The sequence below is a fragment of the Haliotis rufescens genome, unplaced genomic scaffold, assembly GCF_023055435.1.
Source record: "Haliotis rufescens isolate VD_foot unplaced genomic scaffold, xgHalRufe1.0.p SCAF_1, whole genome shotgun sequence".
Classification (NCBI taxonomy): Eukaryota; Metazoa; Mollusca; class Gastropoda; order Lepetellida; family Haliotidae; genus Haliotis; species Haliotis rufescens.
Genome location: NW_025963779.1, coordinates 58,666,132 through 58,691,044, shown reverse-complemented (window position 1 = coordinate 58,691,044; position 24,913 = coordinate 58,666,132). Strand labels below are relative to the sequence as shown.

The 24,913-nt window shown below is 36.2% G+C and overlaps 1 protein-coding gene across 4 annotated transcripts in view; it reads left to right on the top strand.

Moving 5' to 3' along the window:
- Window positions 1–24,913, top strand: part of LOC124131500 (kin of IRRE-like protein 2) — a 270,098-nt gene that overhangs the window by 39,749 nt on the left and 205,436 nt on the right. For all 4 annotated transcript variants that reach the window (XM_046494791.2, XM_046494790.2, XM_046494792.2 and 1 more), the window contains exon 2: window positions 6,656–7,095. In XM_046494791.2, coding sequence (XP_046350747.2) covers window positions 6,999–7,095 — 97 coding nt within the window. In that variant the 5' untranslated portion in view covers window positions 6,656–6,998. The remainder of the gene's footprint in view (window positions 1–6,655; window positions 7,096–24,913) is intronic.

The window sequence follows — 24,913 nt, the reverse complement described above, 5'->3', positions numbered from 1 at the left end:
TACACTTGAAAAATATGTAATAAAAATTCTGAATCTCTTTGATCTTAAAATTAAAAAGGTGAAAAATGATTTAAATATGTTTTTCTACACGCATTGTTCCTTAATGGAATTAACATTATTAATATTTAGCAGTGTTACTGTATCTGCTATTGTTCTGAGTTTTCCCAAGTTGGGGTTAAATATGATTAAGTGCTGCTTCTAAAGGAAAAAAGACAACTAGGAACCTGGTGTTCTTTGTTTATGGTGAAAGCTGGCCTATTTAGAGACCAATGAATGCTTCGGTGTTGTGTAATTATATTTGCATTGGAGACAGACAAAACTTGTTCTGAAAATTGTAAAAACAGTAACGAGGACATTTTCTAGTTAAAACGGTAAAATGTTGCCTTACGAGTCCTAAAAAATTGTATTCTAGCCCATTTTTACTTTTAATGTGATTTAGAAAACAGGAAGTTTGTATGTTTATTATTGGAAGAGGAATAACTTCTTCGCTGCTGATTGATATGGTCACAACAGAAAGGCCAAAAGAAACACACATTATTTAATTATTATGGAAGCCAAAATTTAGTATGCAACATTGAATAATGTCAATGTATCATGTGTCATCTTTCTGAACAACAACTACTATTGATGCTACGAAAAAAAACAACTTGATGTTTATTTATATGCCAAAAACTGATAGTTTTGTATGATGGATTTCCCAACTGGAAAATATAATAAAAAAATATTTTTGACCCAAACAAAAACAAAATGGTGATCCATTCCTGTTTGGTCATTACAGAGACTTTATTAATAGACCAACACCTACATTGAAGCATGCTGTCTGACTATTGAAATGCACGTGTAAACATGTGAAATGCGCACATGCTTATTGAAGGCTCGAATCAAGACGCCTTGTTTTTTCGGAACAATACTGATCGTGTGTGAGAATATTTTTAGATTGATATTATTACAGGATTGCCAAAGAAATTGAATCCAGTAAGACCATCAAAATAGACACGGACAATAATTGAATTATGGCCCATATATTGAATAATCTAGATACATATTTCTTGATCCTTTTTCTTGTGAGGTGGTATGGAACATGTGTCGTTCTTGACATATTACAAGAAATATTGGTGTTCTGGTATGGGTGTTAGGGTGAACAAAGGCTGATTGTAAAGTGTCATGCCAGGAAGATTATATGGGCAAATCTTACTTTTTATCACTTTATCTGACACAGCAGATAATCAGTTTGATACTATGATACTCTATGCTGATTATTCAGATATTGTATTCAAGTCAGCTGACTTGGTTGGTGATGAGACACTTTTAGCATTAGTGGGGGATCTGGGATCTTGCATTATGCATTTAAAACATATTCTTGTTACAGCTTCCTTGATAATGATTGGATGGATATGTATTACATCATGTCATCAGACTAAAATTTGACTAAATCAGACTAAAAAGAAGCTATGGTATAGAATAGGCCCAGGGTACTTATTACAATAGAAAGGACATATAATACCCTGCATTACTGAGGATGACATTACAGCAGCCAGTGTAGGGGAAAAAACTGTTTATTTAAAAACTTATGCACTGAACTGCTACAAACAATTTTAAGTAAATAATAATAAAACTGATAGGAAACATTGTATCCTTTACAGCGAGGTGCATATCCTGAGACAAGGGAGTTAACTGACTGTAAAAGTCCAGTTTCCACCCTTGCCAAACTAGGCTGGAACTTTGGGGTTCGATCGTTCGACAAGTAACTATTACGAATTATGTCCCTTCGATGTCCCTCTTATTGACCAATCAGATTCCACCTCTCATATCATTGCATTTGCTTCAAACAAAATGGCGGTGCCCAATGAAGGTGATCAGATCAATAAGCAAGATCTATATTGTAATAAAATGGGTCTTACTTTGCGAAGTGCATCAAATCATGTCAGCACCTTGAATAAAACCATGAAATGATTTGGAAAACATCTGTTGATGCTAAGTTGATTGTACATATGCTTTGCAAATCTTGCAATCAACTGCAGTTTAGGAACTGGATGTTGATTTCATTGAGTGATTTTGATTGGACTACGCATAGACTTATTAGACCAGCCAAATTATAACTACTTCGGCAAGGGTGGAAAGTGAACTTATATAGCCCGCTAACTCCCTTGTCTTGTCACAGCTAGAGAGGCCATAGATGTTTGTTTCTTTGTTTTTTAATGCTGCAGCTATATGACGGCGGTCCAAAACTAATTGAGACATCATGAGCATCATTCTACACAATTGGGATGCGATGACATGCATCAACCAAGTCAGCCAGTCTGACCACCTGTCGCCTCTTATGTCAGGGATGGGTTGCTGAAGGCCGATTGTCACCTGGATCTTCACGGGGTCTAGTTCACAGATGACTGGCGAAACCCACCAGCATGGGTATAGTGATGGACCAACACCAAACAATCCTCAGAAGATGTCTGTGTGTTATAATATACTGCTCATCCTTTGATAGGGATATTGAGAAATTGAATCCTTCCTTATGAACTTTCGACATGCTTATGATAAAACGGTAGTCGAAATCATACTATTGACGCTGCTTCATGCAGAGATTTCTAAAGGAAAGGGTTTTGTAACTTCTTTTTATTATTATTAGTAGTAGTATTAGTAGTATAATTATTATTGTTGTTATTATTATTATTATTATTATTCAGTTTGTGTATCATATGAAATATAGAATATCCCTATCAAACATTGACTAGTATATTCCACACACTATATTATAATGTAACTTGTAAAAATTGTAACCAAAGAACAAACACTTTTCACCAAATAGATTCATTTGCCATATTTACACTTTAATTTCATTTTAACACATTTCATCACTGCATTCAAAGGGTTTTTATCCAGTACATTCTTGATAGATCTGTCATGTTTTTCTTCATTATAGTCAGTGTTTAAAATACACATGATCATATTTCAACAACATTTCTTTGCTTTCAATCTGTCTTGGGCTTATAACTGATCCAAATTTCAGTTATGTCCAGAAGTAAAAAATGTGGTTCAGAATACACCACTGATAAAATAACCCCAATAAATAACAGTGGTCTCGATATTTGAATGACAACAGTATGCATAAAACTGAACCATATCTGCTTTAGTTGTGATTAAATACTAAATATGCCCGTATAGACCCTTCCAGAACACATACAATCATAACACTGCTTATCACATACAGTTACACAGTGTTATACACAGTGGCAATAAGATGGTTGCTAGGGGACAGTTTTTTGTTCATTATTGTCTGATGGTGATTGCCCATAAACTGATGGACATTTTACTATAGGTCTGATAACTCAATTTGTGACCAATTCCGGCCGAAATTAATGCTGAAGCTATATTTTGGTGATTCCTGCGATTCGGTGCCAACTATGTACTTGAAAGCCATAAATCCAAGATCAAGGAGTCCATCCACTGTACCTAGTTTTTGGGTGATTGATGAAATCTAGCATGTATGATTTTATCACACAAGTAACCCATAGCATCCAAAACATCATCCTACATTTCACAAATGGGAATTCTGACTTAAAGGAAACTCACTTGGTACATATATATCATCCAAATATTGTTAGAACATGCCAATGTGTTCTTATTCAACTTATGGTAATCAAAATGAATTAAATCACTTGGAAAATTGGTTTGAAATTCAGATTTGTCACTTGCTCGGAAAAAACATTTGAGAAAACTGTTTATCTACGCAACATAAATTCTATAATTTTATTACCAAACAGGAATGTTTTCTCAGCGATATTGTCACATTTCTTGCAAGGGAATGTTCGAGTAGTTTGGGGAGAAATAAAACTTGAGAAAAAGGAAAAAAAGTGTAAATTATGAAAACATTCATCAGTGTTTTGGCGTGCATGAAAGCAGGTGAAACCAAAGTGTACCTTTCTCGTCAACCAACAGTGTTCGTGTAGAAACTTATGTTGGAATAATTATATGGCTCTGTGATTTCAAAATGGTTTGGGTCATTATCTGGCTTGTGTAAATTTTACTTACATTTACCAAACATTTACCAAACATGACTCACAGAAGCATATTACTCTGTAGTACTAGACTAAACATTGCTTATACTGGACAACCTTTCAACAACAGTCTCCAAACTGAATACTTTCCATTCTGGAGTGATTTTATGAGCTGTTTTTTACCCTGTGTAAATGTGGTTTTAGTTGGGAAACCGTGCACCATTTCAGGGTTACATAAACATTCTGTCAACAAAATTCTGTCTTCAATACCAGCTAAACACCAGCTTCTAACTAAAGTAAACACTGTCTTAACAGAGCACCTTTATATAAGCAAACCAAACATTGCATTTAAAGGAAGTTGGAGTTGAAGCTTCAAGCAAGGTTTGAAAATAACGGCAGCAAACATTGCAGTTTGAAATACTCATCAAAAAGCTTCAACGTCAATCTAAGAGATACATTTTGTCACATCTGGCAAATACTGATCATCAATGACCCAACAAGAAGAACTATTTATGGAGAACAGTTTAAAACCATTCCCAGTAATAGAGAGTTCCTGCAAGATAATCCTATCACTAAATGAACAGGAAACGGTTTTGTTTTGCAACAGTAGCATAACACTTGAACCAAACTTGTCCATTTGTATGAGTAGGACATGCTTACCCTTTTCACGAACACCCATTGTCTTCAGTGAGCCATTTTTATAATTTTGGCAGAAAATGGAGATTATTCACTGGTAATCATATTGTATATCATGAGGTGAGGTGAAATTGGCTTTAACGTCGCGTCCAAGATTATTGCACTTACATAGCGACGTGCATGCACGTGTATGTGTGTGTGTGGCTGCTTGTACTAGTCCGGACTGATGCCGATTTATAGTGCTAGCTCACTGAGATACCATGCCGCAGTTTAACATGAATACCCCACTCAGACACAGTATACTGACTCCGAGCCGACCAGTCCTTGTTTTAGCCCCTTAATGCCGAGCGCCAGACAGGGTAACAACAAGTACAATCTTTTAACGTCTTTTTGTATGACGCGGCCCGGGATCGAACCCTGGACCTTCCGCTCTCTGGGCGGACGCTCTACCACAAGACCACGGAGGCGGTCTGTATATCATGAATAATATAGAGTCAACTTTATAAAACTATGACTTATGATATTAATCTTAAACTTTGACAACAGTGACAAACCAAACTAGCAACAGCTCTACAATGATTTTGTCATAATGATCTAGAAATGGCAGTAAACATTATGTTCTAAACTGTAACTTGTATACCCTTGAGAAACAGATATATTTTTTAAAAGAAGTATTACTATTTCATGATGCCAAATGTAGAAATATGAATGATACTATGTTTTCCCACATCTGATGTCAAATAATCATTTAGCCACAATAATCAAAATACACTACCTTATATTCACGATTACACGATGACCCTTTCAAAACTTTTCAATAAAAAAACCCCACATTCAACAAAACTGTTAGCAACTCATTATTGTTTTCAATTGTATGCAATTGTTACTTCTTTAACTATGGTTTTACCATTGTTTTGTCTTCTGTTCCTAAATGAATGTTAATGCAAAAATAGTATTATCTTATATTTTCACATGCCTTCTTTAAAATGAAGCAGGGCGGTTGGGAGTAGCCTAGTGGTTAAAGCATTTGCTTGTTACACCAAAGTCCTAGGTTTATTCCCCACATGGGTACATGATATTGATATTGCTGGAATCTTGCTACAAGGTGTAAAACAACATTCACTGGACAAAGTTTTGAAATTTGTTTTTATAACTATCTCCTCACTTGTTGTTTGGTGTGCTATAACATGTTAATGCTTATCAGATGATGTAACAATTTCTCACCATTGCAGAAAGTCAGAAAGTCTGCATTCCCAAAGAAAATTAATCTGTCTTAGAACTCGTAAGGCTTTCATCTGCTTAATGATAATTTACATCTGTCATGAGTTTTTGAAATATGTTTCACTTTCTATGCTTCTTGAATTATAATCAAAGACTTGAATACGAAGAACAAAAATAATTTGCCATTATTATGCAAAAGAAAGTAAAGATGCTGTACAAAATAATTCTTATGGCCAATATGAGTCATGTATTAATTTTTAAAAAAGTGTTATGTTTCAAACTGTTTTATACTGAAAATGAACACAAGATTAATTGCCAGAAACAAGCAAAGATATTGAACAAAAATACCTCATGAACAAAATGACTCCGAAACATGTGATGAATTCTAAAAATGTGTTGCACCACTCAATCTGTTCTACACTGAAAATAAACACAAGACCTATTGCCATAGTTACAGATTCTACAACAATTTTCACATATTTCATCACCATAGCTTATTGTATGTAACATGTGAACTATTTTTCCAACACTTATCACACTACCATCGTGGCTTTGCTGGAGTACGTCCAACAAACACCATATTAACTCTTTGCTTGTCCACTTCCAAGCAGGTGGTTTGTGTAAAGATAAACCCCTTACTAACAAGGAACTGCAGCACATTCTATACTACAAAACAACATTTCTACCTGCTCATCTAAACAATATACATTGCTGAATAACCATACCCTCTAATTTTCTCTTGCAAAAAGTATGAGGTATTTTTAGTGGGAAGCTTTCATCTAACTGTCAGTTTCTCTGTGCAGGTTCTGTGAAAAACAGACCAGTGGTATTCTACACAAGGGTGAGTCTATGGATGAGCTGGACCAAGGGATACTGCAGAGTCAAGCGCTGTAATTAGTGATGTCAAGGGAGTAGTGAATTGTACACGAGGAAAGAGCGATACTTGGCAGAAGCACGTACTACCTCCAGTGCGGGAAAATCCACGAACATCGACACAAACTTTTGGATACAATGTCTGTGAACGACGACGGCTGAGGACACTGAACCGATATGCGTCGATTGCGACCACCAAATTGGGTGTACCATCCTCTTGATGTAAGATACTTAACGGATAACTAGTGACGGTCCCGTGATGTGAACAAAGCTATGTGTGGGATTGCCTCATCAGATCCAATGTGGCCAATTCAGGGATTATGTGTGACGTTTTCGCTCCTGGGTTTGTTGTGGAGCACATGCCCATCAGGTAAGAATCATAATTATAATTATATCTCATACATGATGATGATGATGACGACAACGACGATAACGATGACGACGACGATGATCATCATCATGATCACATTTCCATATTAGATTATTTGATCAATGTACTCATGATACATATGCTGCTGATGGCTACATCTGTCAGCCTACTTACTGCCTGCAGTGTTAGATCAAGCTATAATCTGACACAGCATGTAATTTCTTTATTTCTGTATCAACGTAACCATGCAGATTAATAAGTTTATGTGTGCATAATCAATTCATTTCTTGTAATGTGCTTCCGGAGATCGTGCGTGTTCTGTTTTAGGAGATGATGAGCTAACTGCTACATTTCATCATAATTGACATACACATTAAAAATACTTTTAGTGCTTTTTAGATATTCTATATATTATGTTTTGATAAATTAATGCTACTTTGTAGAAGACTATATTTGAGATTGTAATTGAGTTCAGAAGTAATATGTTTTTTAGCCCCTCATCACAATATTCATGACTTTTGGTACCAATAATCTCTATATTTAGACTAATTTCAAAGAGGCGATATAAACTAAATGTGTTTGAGGTCAATAATGAAGTAATAACAATCATCATAAAATGCTTATGTTAATATTTTAATTAAAGATATTGCCTTTTCAATGATTCTAATTTGCATCCGCAATGAAGACGAGCAAGAATCATTTCAGTGATTAAGTATCAACAGGAATGAGCCAAGACTATTAAAAAACTTCACACAAGGGATTAACAAGAAATTGTATGGATGTGCTTTAGTAATTAATCAGAGATAGGGTAATGGTTTTTCCAGGACATCTCACACAACAGATGTTGCTACATACAACAGAGGCAAATTAGCATTGAAAAGGAGAAGAGTGTCTGACTACCTCCACAACTAAACCACGCCCTTGCTCACTCACTCCTATCTTCTTATCCACCCCTCCTCCACATACCCTCACCTCCTCCAACCCTCACACTCCACCCACATACTGCCCCGCCCCGCCCCTCCCCGCCCCTCCCATCCCTTCACCACTCCTGCTAACATGACTCTATAAGCATGTCATCACATGACATCTGTTTCCCAGCTACATACTTGAATAACTGTTTTTGTGTGATTACCAGAAGTATGAACATTTGGGAAAATAATTTCCGTCATTTCGATGCATCTAATAAAAATAATCTGCATGAAATTATCGGGTAAAAAATATGCGAAAAGCATTTATGTCTTTTTATGTTTTATATCATATCCAGCACATAGATTAAAAAAATAAAACATACGTTAAAAAACGTCACGTCGTTTCCTGTGGTCGTCTTTAGAAGACATTTTTCACATGTTCTTCGAACAAAAAACAGGATGTCTTACAAGAAACACCCCAATCAAAGTACTTAAACAAAATTAGATGCAAAGGTATAAAAATAAGCAAAAAAATATGCTTGAATCCAACGTATAAATTAAGTGATGAAATATAAATATATGCAACACATTTTTCACAATGATCAAGCCTCAATGAGACGGTTGATCTCAGTTGAACCTCACAGGTGTTTGAAAATGGCTGACAGATGTGTTGCCATGAGATGAAGAACTGATCACGAGAAGTAATATATATATATCAATCTGGCTGTTTTCACAGAAAAGAAAGGAAAACTGGTATCAGGTTCATACCTTTCTCATATCAGCGATAAACTGGGCATAAAGGTTGTTTGTTAAGGCTTGGATACACTTCCGAGATGGAAACAGTCAAGATATACAAAAACAGTAAATAGAAATCATTCCTAACTACGTACAGCTGAGGTGTGGTTGGGAGGAAAGATGGCTGGTCATCCATTTCCAGCCTTTTTTGCTTTGATTGTATATCTTTTTATGTTGATTCTTTTCCTATTTCTACTGATGAGTACACCTAATTCATTCACGTGTTAATTAAAAAAATCAATTAAAAGTTTGTTATAATTCAACAATCTACTGATAAGTAATCTCGATTTGAAAATTTGAAAAATAAGCATTTTCAAAATATCCTTAACTCTTATGTTAATAACTTACTGTTTGTTTTATTGGTTGTTAATCTGCAGTAAGTCTATTACGCTTTTTGCCTTATCGATTTCAGATTGGCCAATAAATTTAATAAAACATGAAATAAAAGTTTGACATTCTTAAACTTTGTTGTTAATCTTAGCTTACTTTGTAAGGCGAAAACCATATATATTTCATGTACTTTTGTAATTGTTTGAACTGGAATAATATCCTCTTTCATTACTTGACATTAAAAATGTTTCCTTTAAACTGATAACTTACTCAAACAGTCTTTATCAACAATGAAAACAATTGCGACAATATATCTACAATTTCATATTTAACAAAACTAGAAGAGACTTGATTAAACAGACACCAGCATACCTCAATTTTTCACACATGTATCCAAGTGATTTATTCATATATAGAGAGCATCTCTTCAATTAAATGTGAAACTATCCAAACATTTTTGACAAAGCAAATTAAACTGGCATTAGATTACAACAGCGTGACAAGCCATGATAACGCAAAAGAGAGTGTTGTAAATTATGAATTTACTCAAGACACACTCTCGGTTGAGAATGAGGGGCGATGTGGCAGTAAATCCTCCAATGTCCACACAGTTTGACACAAAGAGAGGCTTCAGACTCATATATAACACTATACTGATCCAAGAACGTACTGGAAATATCTTAAACTACTACCGGAATAATTGGCACATACAAAAAAAGATTTTATAACCATAATACATTTGAAGACGCCTAATGCAACTTCTACAAGGATTCGTCTTTTGAATGACTGTAGATTGGAACCAGTATAACAGGATGTTATTTATTTGTTTTATGGTAGTTACACGTGATACCAACTAAGCATTTAGCAATGGTTTTCATGCAGTTGATTTATTTATACTGAAAACACTTTGTTGCAGTTTATTCAAACAAAATACACAAATTCACTGAGAGAACTATTTGACAAACATGCAGGAAAAGTCTATCTTGTAGTTACTTTTAAGAACAAAGTTTATTGTTTAAGCATTTAAGATGTTTGTTAGAATGATAAGGAACCCTCCTTTCACATACCCTAATTACAGGTAAGGTGGTGAGGTGAAATGGGGTTTAGTGTCGCAACAAGATTATTGCACTTATATAGCGACATGCATGCATGTGTGTGTGTGTGTGGCTGCTTGTACTAATCTGGACTTATGCCAATTTTATAGTGCTAGCCCATTGAGATGCGACAGTTTAACATGAATACCCTACTCAGACACAGTATACTGACTCCAAGCTGACTAGCCCTGAATGCCGAGCGCCAGACAGGGTAACAACAAGCACCATCTTTTAACGTCTTTAGGTATGACACATCCAGGGATTGAACCCCTAGTGAGAGAGAGAGAGAGAGAGAGAGAGAGAGAGAGAGAGAGAGAGAGAGAGAGAGAGGGAGAGAGAGAGAGAGAGAGAGAGAGAGAGAGAGAGAGTGTTGCTGGTTGGAAAATGACACCCTACACATCTTACATTAGTGACCTTTCAATAATGGCGCTGATTATACCAGCAATGTAATATACCCTTGCAAAGTCATATACTGGTAATGTTATATACACATGTAATATCACATACTCTTGTCATTCCATATACTTCAACACTAGATTAACAAAATATCAATAGCCATTTACAAAATTATATTTTTATCTTTCTTAGATTCTTCTGCCTTTTTTAATGTCTCACCTTCTAGTACATAATTATGCTTTGTAAATTTTTTATTTTTTTTTATGGAAATAAATATATCCCCATGACAACCAAACGTGAAAATAAATACCCTATAAATACAGGTCACCCTTGTCTAAATGGTCAGTTTTCATTAGGTACCTGAACCAACTATCCTAGGTTTGACAAAAATAGTTACATAATAAAACATACAACTACACGGAAATTTTAGTCGTCTACTACACATTTGGTTGCTGCTTGTAATAAATGTCTCCTTGTAATAAACCTTGAACACTTCTCACAGCCACGCAGTTCAAATGCTAGCCAGGAACACGTATGGATCTGTTGTCTGTAGTATACAGTGTGCATTGTGCAAAAATTGTGCTAATGTTGATCACAAATGATGTTTAAATTGCTGTTTTAAGAGCCATCATAGAGTATCCTACTGGGTGGTAATTAACCATGAGATTTCTTCAAAACCTACATGCATATTAATAGAACTTTACACCCAAATACACCAACTACAAAAGAAGTAACCATATGCGACAAAAACATTTCAGTATGGAAATTGAATATTTTCACTTATCTGGCTTCATTCACCGAATAATAATAATAATTGCTTATATTTACCAATCATTATGAGAGGCGTGGTTTGAGTAACGTTGGGGCTCTTCATGATAGAATTGTTTTGTGCACTTTTGCACACATTAATTTGTCTGACGATCCTCTTTCCACAGTTTTCGTAAACGAGCCTTGAATGTGGGACATAATCTCAATGTCGGTGTTGATTTTGTTGATGGTTCTTACTGCTGGACAGTACAGAAATGAGTGTCAACCAAGTGAAGTGCCATATCAAATCGACCCAGACTCAGTTTTTAAAGGAGAGGCTATCTGAACAACCACTGCATTGAGTTTATGTGCAGTGTGTTGAGAAGGTTAGCTACCCTGCAGAGTCCTGTGCTTGGATGAGGTCGGTTTGCATGAAAAGCTACACATAAGGCTTTCTGTTTGTGGCTTAGGACCAGTCACTTCCCACTCGAAACAGTCAATGTGTGATTGTGCATCAAAATGTAAATATGAAATGTAGATTGTGTAATGAATTTAATGAGTTTGTTTAAGACAATGTCAATGGATGCCCAGCCTTGGCACAAACACAGTATCTTAAGAGACATGATGGAGTGGCTCGATCATTTTATTACTGTCTTGTGGTTTTGACACAGAGGTCCATCCATGGTAGAACCAAGAATATATAGAGGGCATCATGGAAAATGATAAATACAAAATTCTTTGGAATAGGCCTGTATACAGCCTCAGACATATCCAGGCCAACAAACCTGATCTTATCCTTTTTGATAAATCCAATAAAATCATTTATATTATTGAATTTTCTGTCCCTTTTGACACCAATGTGATTGACAAGATTCAGGAGAAACATGGCAAATGTGTGGACCTTGCTTTCGAAATGTCACGCTTGCATCCTAAGTACCAAGTTGTCCGACTCCCTTTTGTTCTCGGTGCCTTAGGTTTGGTACCTCCCAATCTGTTGACTGACATTGGGAGAGTACCCGGGTTTGCTACCAGGAATACAGCCCTTCTGACAACCTGGGCAATGCAGAAGGCTGCAGTGTTGGGGAGTTTTCACATTCTCCAAAAAGTTCTGGGTGGGTTTGACTAGGCAGCACTTCCTAGGAGAAGTCCCATTTGCTGTCTGGACTGCGTGTTGAGGGGGCAAGGACCCTGAGCTTATGATGAGCCTAACCAGCCTGACTGTGCCAGGATCGCCCAACCCTCTTTGCTGCATTTTTTATTTTAATCTGTAAACAACAACAACAACAAAAATAATAATAATAATAATAATAATAATAATGATAATGATAATGATAATGATAATGATAATAATAATACAATTCACCCAAGAGCAAATTACATGACAGTAGTGTGAACATAAACTGTCCAAGAGGTTTGCGATGTTCTGAAGCAATATGGAATGTCAGATTTTTTCCGCATCCTTGAAAGGCCATTTATACAGAGCGCTTCAGAAGCTGCATTCACACACATGATACAGCTGATAACTAGATACGGGAAGATGAGAAAGTGATACTCGGTTCCTCCTAATGCCACCCAAATCATTCTGACATTAGTCTTGATGATTCTCTGTTTATCTTTCTTGGCGCCCACTTGGGGCTGACAGAATATGTAATTGACAAAGAAATTAAATGCTTAAAAAGTCATGAATAGTTGATATGGAGAAATGTAATATTTCAAACTTCAATTCCCCCTAGAATTATGATTCTTATGCAGCTAATGCAGATAGGCAGAATTGACAGGACCTGTAAGCTATATTCATAGAAGACAAACTAAAACACAACACAAAAGAGGCTTTGCTAAAAAAAACCAAATCTTAGGGCTACAGAAAGCCTCTGATACAGATACCATGAGGTTTCTCAAATGCTGTACTGGGTTTTACACACATTCTTTGATGATATTTATACAGAACGTGGTATAATGCCAAAAAGGTTTAGAAGTATTGTTTTTAGTGTCAGACTTTTAATTTGATAGGGAATTTAAATATCAAACTATATTTACATAATAAATACTTGGATGTATATTTTTCTACAAAAGGCCTACCATTTTGTTTTTAGTGTCAGACTTTTTAATTTAATAGGGAATTTAAATATCAAACTATATTTACATAATAAATACTTGGATGTATATTTTTCTACAAAAGGCCTACCATTTTGAATGCTGTAAAATGGAATGATTAACATGACAACCCAGACAGCATCAATTATCTTTGTGGTTAAAAAAAATTGGTCCAGCTTCAACTGAGGATGTTTTAGAGACTATAGATGAAAATACCACCCAACCCTATCCTCCCCTTTCAAGGTACATCTCTGTAATTATGATGGGGACATGGTCCATTTGATACCATGATCAATACAGTACAGTTAAGGGAAGATGTTTGTCATACCCTGGTATGCTAGACTCACACAAGTCTCTAAGCCACAATTATTAGTTTAAATCAGAAGTTCTTGATTATATTAATAATACGAACAAGTTGTCCCCATAAGAGACTGGAGTCCTTAGTTCACATATCTAGACTTGCCAATTAGGAGGACAGAATTACTAGACACCCATGGATTTTTCTTTCAGTAAGGCCTTGGAGCAAGGCTAGGTTTATGCCAACAATATTTCACTTTGATATTATGAGCGAAAAAAACGTTGTAGACATTAACCTCATGGGTATGGTGCTGACAAACTTTGACACGTAATCAGCGCGAATCTGGAATTGACACCCATCATGGGTTTCTGATTCAAATAAGAGATGCAACATGAAGAGCGAAATGCTGTGCTTTTGATGCCTGAGCCACATATGCCCCTTTTTTCCATTAAATCATGATGTGTCAGCTTTCATGTTGCAGGGGGGCGGTCGGGTAGCCTAGTGGTTAAGGCGTTGGCTCGTCATACCGAAGACCCCAGTTCGATTCCCGACATGGGTACAATGTGTGAAGCCCATTTCTGGTGTCCCCTGCTGTGATATTGCTGGAATATTGCTTCAAGCAGCGTAAAACAATACTCACTGACTCATGTTGCAGGGTGCCAATTTTCTTGTTGCAGGGTGTCAGTTTTCATGTTGGAGGATGTCAGTTTTCATGTTGGAGGATGTCAGGTTTCATGTTGGAGGTGTCAGTTCTCATGTTGGAGGGTGTCAGTTTTTATGTTGGAGGTGTCAGGTTTCATGTTGGAGGTGTCAGTTCTCATGTTGGAGGGTGTCAGTTTTCATGTTGGAGGTGTCAGTTTTCATGTTGGAGGTGTTAGTTCTCATGTTGGAGGGGGTCAGTTTTCATGTTGGAGGGTGTCAGTTTTCATATTGGAGGTGTCAGTTTTCATGTTGGAGGTGTTAGTTCTCATGTTGGAGGTGTCTGTTCTCATGTTGGAGGTGTTAGTTCTCATGTTGGAGGTGTTAGTTCTCATGTTGGAGTGTTGGAGGTGTTAGTTCTCATGTTGGAGGTGTTAGTTCTCATGTTGGAGGTGTCAGTTTTCATGTTGGAGGGGGTCAGTTTTCATGTTGCAGGTGTTAGTTCTCATGTTGCAGGTGTTAGTTCTCATGTTGGAGGTGTTAGTTCTCATGTTGGAGGTGTTAGTTCTCATGTTGGAGGGGGTCAGTTTTCATGTTGGAGGTGTTAGTTCTCATGTTGGAGGTGTTAGTTCTCATGTTGGAGGGGGTCAGTTTTCATGTTGCAGGGTGTCAGGTTTCATATTTACAGCTTTGGTGGAATTAAAAGATTACTGGTGTCTTGCTTAAAAAAACAGGACGACAAATGGATACCTGGTCTTCAAATCCATAATAAGTAGATCCTGAAACAACTAAGGGACTCAATTCAATTGGTCAAGACAATATGTCCTATATACAGATTGAAAATGATGGGGAACATTTACACATAAAAATTCGAAGAGAGAAAGCACTTATGTTGTCGATGGTATTCTCTGGACACTGTGATGGATATGTCTATGTTTCTACATAAACAGGAATGCTTTGGATATCATTACTGTTGTTGATTAGACCTTAAATAAGGAATTCTATTTCACAGTCCAGGCCAGAGCAACTACCTACTTGTAATATAGAGCAATTTCATCATGCACATTGTTACTTCATCACATCAAAGAACAGTCTTTTCGCAATTTTACATTATTGAGATAAATGAACATTGTTCATGACTATAATCAAGAATCATGTTGATGTGGAACTGGAATTGGTTTGATGAAAATGTTGTTCCAAGGCCTCAATTATTCATCTCCCAGTTACAGACGTTGACATTTATAGTTCTGAATCTTTATTTCCTGGAAAGTAATGTAATTTTGACATGAAATGTCTATACCACAAAATAATGTTTTAAGGAACAAAAACAATTGAACTAAGACACTGATCGGTGTCAGACAAAGCTAGGCTACTCTTTCATTTCGATCAATTTACAAAATAGCGTTTGACTCGTGTGTGTATAGCAATTTTGTAAATATGAATTACAGGGATTGACACAAAGATATCCTGCAACCAGATATATTTTTCATGTTAACAAGCAGTCAAGGCAGCAATTCAATCCAGACTCCAAAGACATTTTTTTCTTTCTAGATTAAAGCATTTACTGATGCAATTTATCTATGGTTGATTCTGATGAGGATGTTAAAGTACAAACATGGACCAGTCACAGATTAGTGCAAGCTTGATTATCAGGAACAGACAGGTAGATAGATTCCTCATTAGTACAGGTAGATAGATGCCACTCCATCTCATTAAGTCTTCAGCCAGTAAATAAGACTGTTGAACACTGTCACCAGATTGGATCCCAGACGAACTGTCGCCCAATTTGTGATCATGACCTTGTCAAGGGTAGACAGATATATTGAACTTCAAAGCAGTTAGATAACCATTCCTTACAAATCCAGTAATGAAAAATGTCTGGAGATATGTGTACTTTAATGACAATTCTGATAAATATGATTCTTGCAAATACTTGCAAGATTAAGTACATGTATTTGTAAGTGTTCACCATACAGGTGAAGATGTCTTTTGCTACTGGTAGCATGTTAATGTTTTGAGCGAAAGTTGGGGTCAAAATAAAATTGTTTCCAGAAGTTTTTGTACCTCTTTTGGTGGCAGAAAAATATTGTGCCACTTTTGGAGGCAGAAAAATACTGTACCATTTCGGTGGCAGAAAAATATTGTGCCACTTTTGGAGGCAGAAATGATTTTACCACTTTTGGAGGCAGAAAAATACAGTTCACAGTTCAGTTAATTTCTCTGAAAAGCCACCAACTGTGGTACAAGAGCATACATGTACAACATACAATATGTATTCATTGAGGATCAAGATGGTAATATGCTTATGTGATTTAGTCACTTTAACATAATAATGTATTTGAATGTACAATAAATCTGGATAGATATTTCAAAGTGGATATATGTTTAGGTGATAATTAACACATATTTGGCCAGATATAACAATTCTTTCGGATATAAAGAAGTCATTGTTGGAGAAGAGCTTCACACCTCAAAAGATATTGAAACTTGTCTCCAACAGCAGATGAACTGCTTAGTGTACAGACATGGTGTACCAGGACCAGGCGTGAGTTTGGCACAATAGGGGATTTGACACAGCCAACAACGGGTTTGACTGTATGTTTCTATATACTAGAAGAATTTTGTGGGGCTCATCTTATCTGGCCAGGTGGATGTATGGTACTGCCTGTTTGCTGGAAAACTGAAGAAGAGTGTTCTTTGATGCCAAATTGCCCCAAGGATACCGCAACCTGACCCCGCCCATCCTTTCCCTTCTATATGGGTCTTTTATCAGGATACCACTTACAAAAGCTAGATAAGTAAAATTATATCTAGTATTTCTGGCAGAAGTTCATGAGCCACTAATTGCATATCAGGCAAGATTTGAAGGTCGTAAGATATGAGGGTCCGAAACCCCCTGTGTGAATGGTGTTAGTGAGTGCTCAATTGGCTTGAAGCAGCTCTTGTTTGGATGAATTTTGTGATTTGAATTTCTTTCTTTACAGAGTTGGATTTGAAAGTTTGGTTGAATATTTCAATGTGCTAATTACAGACATTTTTCATCTCTATCTAATCAGTGTAGAAAGCAGGCATGATAAATTTCATACTGTTCTGATTATTTGTTCTGTTCATACTCTTATTTGCTGGTTCTTTGATTCTGCATACATTAATATTTTTCCTTTAGTCAAACTTGAAATTATTTTTTGAGAAGTGATTTCTTTTTATATATGTAGGAAATAGATAAAAGTATTATTTTGCACAAAACCAACTTTACACTTTGCAGCATTTGGAATAACTGTTTCTGAAAATACAATAAATGCAATTTAAAATGCAGCAGCCTGTTATACATTTCATTGCTAATGTGTTAATATCAGAAGAAAAACATGTAATATGTCATCGAACAGATATCATTATCTGCAGAAACTCACTATTTGGACGACTTTTTACACTTTTCTAACACATGTAGCTGAAATAAAGTATTGATGGAAGCTGATAAAACACATTGATTTTTGTGCTAATTTCCTGGTCACTGATTATGTTTACTCTCTCTTTGTGAAACACTTCCCTTCCCTCCCACCCATTCCTATCCCCCCACCTCCTCCACAAATGAGGAGGGATGGCCAGAGTTAGGCAAACCAAAGGCGGATAATGAGAAGAAATTACTGTGAGAGCTTCCCTCAATAGTGAGCCGCAAAGTGTCCACCAAACATGATTTTCTCATTTTTCATCTGTTGTGAAAACAAGCTGCTATGGACCCAAACAATTCCAATCAGAGTTCACAGAATACAATGTTCAGTCAACTCACCGATTTTGTTTGATTGATGCTTAATTATCCAACATGGGTCGATAGACTTCATTTTTCCTTTATATAAGGTTCTTCCATCCTCAAAACAGTCCTGCTACAAACTATAGCAGTAAGAATGGCAAAACATGACATTGGCAATATTTGTGTTTTTCTGAGCGGGTGCAATTTCTTTAATTCATCATGTGGAGACATGCAATTTTCTTAAGCTTCATTTTTCTCAAAACAAACCGAAAAAACATGGTGAAGGATGTCCCACGTCTACTCTCAAGTCGCCTAAACTTCTGCCAAGATATTTCCTTAGTAAATAGCTTCAAATTACCCATCAATAACTGTGAACATTGCATATTTGCACTCAAGATTAGACTGAGCTTCCCTTGTGAAAATGACAACAGAGTCCTTTTCGGGTTTGTTTGGTCATGAATTGGGTTGTAATCCTGACTATGATCACCTTACAGAATCACAATATGGTCTTAACTACTGCTTATCTCCCCCTTTCCTCCCGTGACTTGGTGACACTTGAACCCCACACAAGAACAATCATATAAGAAGCTGGCCTACATCCATACACAAGATGTCTGCCACTCAAATGTTTGAGGAGGGTCAGGACATGGCTTGTGCAAGGTGCTGATTGCTGGTAGTCATCCTCAAATACCGCTCAGTGGCTCTGAGTGTATGCTTGCTGAATAATGAAGTTTGATGAGTGAGTGAATGTTGTTTTGTGCATACATGCAGCTGTATCACAAGTAGCAAGTCTCAAGCAACCAAACCAGTGGGTGACAGTATGAACACTTGCAGGGTATGAGCGGTTTGAAATAAATACAATTGTCTGGCTGCCATCAGGACCCACAGCTCTAGGCCCTGACTAAACTCTTCAGGCCCTCAGTACTTCAGCAACTTCATCTCGGATTCGTTTTTTCCAACTTTGCTAATTGAACAGATAAACTGCCTGAAGGATTTGTCGTTACTGTAAACATCTCTGATTTCTAAATGAAAAATAAATATATGTAATAGCATAGACATGTAAATGTACTGTGGGCCATAAGTAAATTAGAAACTACGGGCCAGACACGAGATTTACCTACCAAGGGTTTACGGGCAGGCTCTTATTCCAAACACTAGGTATTAGATATACAATACGAAAAATCAGAGATGTAGGCACAGGTTCAGTATTAAAGTGAGTAATTACGTTCAAATCAGACAAACCTGTGGTTGATATCATGAGCAACAATCTGTCCAAGGACACTTATCAAAGACAATGGTTCAACTAGGTTAAGTAGGTGAGTGTGTGATTTAATGCTGCTTCGAACAGTATTTCAGTTAGATCACAGCATCTGTGCTTCATGTGGGAAAGAAAGCTGAGGCAGCGATGTTCATCTTATAAGTTTACGACTTAAGTAAAACCCACATGCATGGGTATAGTGCTGACAAACTGGGATTCAAACCTATGAATAACTAACTGGTATTTCTAAGTGAGTGAGTTAAAATTTGAAGTCACATCGGCAATATTTCCGCCACATTGTGAACTGGCATTCCTTAGAGATGCATCCCTTTACAGCGTCTTGTGGGACCTTAGACAACAGGTTCACACAAGTCCAAACAACATAGGTTTGACCACAGAATACTTCATAATGATACCAAATAGATACAAACTACAGAAAGAAAATAATTATTTATGTTTTTAAGTTATATAAAAAAAAAAATTATAATTTTTTTTTTAGGATCAGCGAGCATATCATGTTTTGTATAGTATATGTTCTTTATTGATTTTTCAATAACATCTACAAACTCCTGGTACAAGCCACATACCGAGTGCATGTTCATGTTTCTAGTTTTCATTAATCATTCCTGATAGATGCTATGACAAGAGCACAATGGTGTAAAGCTGGGATAACTAATGATAGTTATAATTTAATTTTCTCAGTAGCACAAGCTGAAGTCATAAATACATTTTGGATTTATATTTTAATCTGAATACTGGAGTTCCCATTTTAGTTTTGTGTGATAAATGTAATAGGTAATGAAATGGCTGTACAATGGAGGTAAGTAAATCAATTTATGATCAATATGAAAATAGATCATAAACTGCTCTGAAAATAAATTATACATGTCTGTAATGGGGCCATATCATGACCCCAGCTAGTAACCTGTTCCATATAGTGTATGCCCTGCATATAGCATTCTGCTTCTACTCCAAACCTTTCAAAGTGTAATATATTTTACATTTAAAAAATCATTTAAGAGCACTTCCATTTTTAAACCTTTCAAACAATGTTAACAGTACTCAAGCTGTTGAATACATCCTATTTCCTGCTCTGGCTACTGACTAGAGGTTTACAAAGCTAAATGAATCTTGTTTACATCTGTGTACTTGAACTTTCCCTTAGATTTTTAGAGGTAACTCTAATTGACATTTTTTCCCCCATCTGTGCATAAATAATTGTCCATATGAATACATTGTACACTTTTGCTTAAACCAACAAAAGAGTTGCAAATAGCTTTTTGTGAACCTATATTTACTTCTTATCAACAAATTTTTTGATGATAATATGTAGCATATACATGTATTATCAATATTATATGAACTCTACTTTTTGCTGCATGGTCATTCATAGAGGTATCAGGTTAATGTTCAAGGCTATTTATATCAAAGACTCTTGGCCTCCAATGAAAGTACTATTCGTGCATCTATATTGCCTAACTTAATCATACTAAAACAAGTGTATGTTATCATATTTGAATTTCCATGTCTAGTTATGCTCTTTTGTGCACATCCACAATATTGATGCCAGTAAGTAAAAGCAAAAAAAACACCTTTCAATTACTATAAGAAATCTCTGCTTAATGTATGGTCCATTGTATGATTCTGAATGTATCATGAGCATGTGTTTATGTACAATCTAGGAAAATTGGGCCATAATGGAGTAGTATTGCTGAAAATATTTCTATATGACCAACCACTATGTATTTATGATATCAATTTTTCATTTAAGACAACTCCATTGAACATTCATTTCAGCTTAGCCTCCAGGTAATATAAAGCTCTGTACAATTTCCTCCCTTATCATACTTTGATTCGAGACATCAATATCCGCTCGACTTCCAGTGAGCAAGATGGATTCCACTAAGCTGGTGACCACTGGGCACACTAGGCCTACAGCTTTCCTGCGGTGCCGGTTAGATCAGTATGTCTTGTGAAATATCATTGTGATATATCCCACACCACCAAGTCCCTAAAGTTTTATTCAACATGTCTGGCAGACTTCCAATGACTGGAACTGTGCATGTATGAGGCCAATTACCGTAGGAAGAGAACCCATTACTGAACTCTCTGCAATGGTTCCGGATCTTGACAAGAACTGCACAAATATCATGTTCGGGAGTTCTTGCTTTCTGGTTCTGTATAGAGATACATTGGCTTGATCTCAAGGCCCTGATAATAGGTGCCGATATAATGATAGTTCTCTGAACAACAAGCCTGGTGTTCCCAACCCTATATTTCTGGTTCTGAAAAACAACAATTTATTTTTTCTCCAACAAAAAGAATTTGAAAAGTAGTATGGTTTCCTCTGAAAAAGATTGTATTGCACTTTGAAATCACCTGTGTCCATTTTGATCATTTTTATCTTGTATTGGAACACCAATTTGAATGATCCCATTTAAAATGAAGCATTTACACATTTTGTTTATCCACCATTTATCATGGAAAGTGTTCTCAATAAGACAAAAACATCATAAACATTCAGAATGGAGACAAAACAACAATGATTAACGATATCTAGAATACGAGCACAAATGAAATGATTAAAGTCCATTTTTATGCAAACAACAAAGAAGACTCCTAGCCAGGCTTACACCTAGGCACTGAAGTGATCAAGTACCTGTTATACTTCCTCCAGGCAAATTGTTCACATCTCATCCTATTCATATGCTCAGTTAATTTCAATGTTCTGTGTCTTCATATGTCAAAATGACCTCTGGGTTTATCTATATGGCAGACCTCGACAAGTCGTGATAGACAGTACTAAAATGTGATGGTGTTTTATATACCTTTGTGCTGTGTCCCCATCTGTGTACAAGAGTCTACAATGCATGGTCAATTAATGCCATGGAGCAAGTTGTGTGGAGGAGATCTCTCTGGAGTGTCCTTTCTTGCAAGGCCAATTGTAAACCTCGAACAAGGAAGTGTTCTTTTTGCTGTATTTGCAGCACTGGGTACACACGAAAGAAAATAATGTGTCTCAGTCTGTGTCATTATCTTCTTCTTGAGTGGCCGATATGCTAGTGATCACATGACCTGACTGCTTGATCTGAGAGAAACTCATTCATGACATGATACCATGATTATCATTTTGAAGTATCACGACCAACACTTAAGTTATCAAGAACATGTCACAACTCATGTGTAGTAATTCAATACACGGAATAGAGGGTGATAAATAAAGATGGTTGTCTGAGTGGGATAACCTACAAACACTTCTTCCAGTTAGTGAACGCCTGCTTGGTCTAGTGGTAGAGCATCCACCCAGAGAGCGGAAGGTCGGGGGTTGATCCCTGGCCACGATATACCAAAAGACATTAAAAGATGGTACTTGTTGTTACCCTGTCTGGCGCTCCGCATTAAGGGGCTAAAAGAACGACTGGGTGGCTCAGAGCCAGTATACTGTGTCCGAGTGGGATATTCATGTTAAACTGTGGCATCGAATCACAATGGGCTAGCTGACATTAGTCTGGACTAGTACAAGCTGCCACACGCACACACACACGTGCATGCACATTGCTATATAAGTGCAATAATCTTGCACGCGATGCTAAACCCCATTTCACCTCACCTCACCTCTTCCTCACTTTCTTTTCAACTGATGAGATAAATGTTTTATTTGACATATCCTCTCCTTGTGACCAATATCATAATCTGGATGTTTTATTCATTGATCTTTTGGAAAAATGCCTCAAAATAACCATTCTGAGAAAGAAAATGTAAATTTTACCTACTTTGGGAAACAATAGCACAGGCATTAAGATACTATCAAGTGGTAATTATTTCTCTTCCATTTTCATTGTCTCTTGTTATTCCATACATTAATACATTATTGTATATTAAAACTTTTTTTAAGTTTTTCGTAGATCAACAGATCTTTCAAATACTGTTTATATTCACTGTCCATGTAGACATATTTATGATATGTGTGTCATTAACCAAGTTTTGTATACAGTAACCAAAGAAATTTGCAATGAAATTAATATTGTTCACAAATGCAACCATTGAAACGGATATCATGGTCATGCTACTCAAACATCTGGGCAGAAATTCAGCCATAATTCATCTGAATTGAAGTAATTATATAGCACATTGAAGAAACGGTCAATATATTCAGGTTTGATCATGGTTCAGTTGTAAACCCTTTAACATCAAGCTTAGTTTTAATTGTTTTTGAAGAAATGAATTCTGAATAAATTACTTTGAAGATATTTTATTTGGAAAGACAATGTGTCCTAAAGCTGTGATAAAATGAAGCAAAATAACTGGGTTAATATCAGAACAAGTTTACAGAAAAACTGTCCAACTTTTCCTTATGGTAAACCATCACAATCACCATGGCGTTTGGCTAACTTTCATCTTAACTTTAATAAAGGGCTGCATTATTTTCATGCCTTTATTTTAATGAACCAGAAGAGGAAGCTATGTTTATTAATAATGAATAATTACTTTATCTTTTGATATTGACACGCTATCGCTTTTCTACATCATCCGTTCAGAAGTGTGTTAATGAAAAGAGGGTAAATACATGAGATGCATTCCTTTGATGTTTGGTTTCCAAATACAATAAATATTTATCTGCAACATGACACAAGAAGTATTAAGTACAACAAAAACACCTAACAATCCATGTCACATGATCGCATGGTACCAATCTGTGCAAATGGCCTTGAATGATACCAAGCACATATTTTTCACAAAGCATCTACCGGTATGTGTGCTTCGGTGAGGTTAATGGTTTTAATAAATAACACGATCTTCTGGCAGGCAGCCACTGTTATGGTGTTTTATCTGAAACAATTAGTGCAGGCCCTGTGACATAGCCTGATATATCACAGATACACCATGGAGAATCTTGAGACAAGCGGAACATTGAACCAGTGCAACCTGTTTTGTCCACGTACGCAGAAGGCGATACATAGACAATGAGAATGCAAGGAATATAAAGTGCAATCATTTTTTAATTACATTATTTAATCCTCTTATGATTTGGTTAGTATCTGTTGGTTGCGATCTGGTAAATGGACAAAGAGTGGGTCCTGAAGTGTGGAGGTTGGCAACATCCCTGATACATCTGGATTTCTTCAGGACTGAGAATTAAGCCAAAGGAAGTTGTAATTTAACAACCTTATTGAATTAAGACGCCATCTTAGGTCAGATTACATTTCCTTGTTTTCGGAAACCTCTCAAATAAATTCCTCAAAGATACCCATTAGCTTAGTGTGCCACAAATCAGAACTATGAAACTGTATTAAAATCAATGATTATTTGTCATTAGGGAAATGGTTTGCCGTATGATTTTTGGTCTTGTCACTATATCTGCATAATTAGGCCAAACAAGACCATAAAATTGGTAGAAATGGTGTGGTCTAGGGTCTGACATACTGACAAATAATATATAATAATCATAAGAACAAATCAATATAAATACAGTTTGCTATATGAATTTATAAAGTATACAACATGATACAGTTT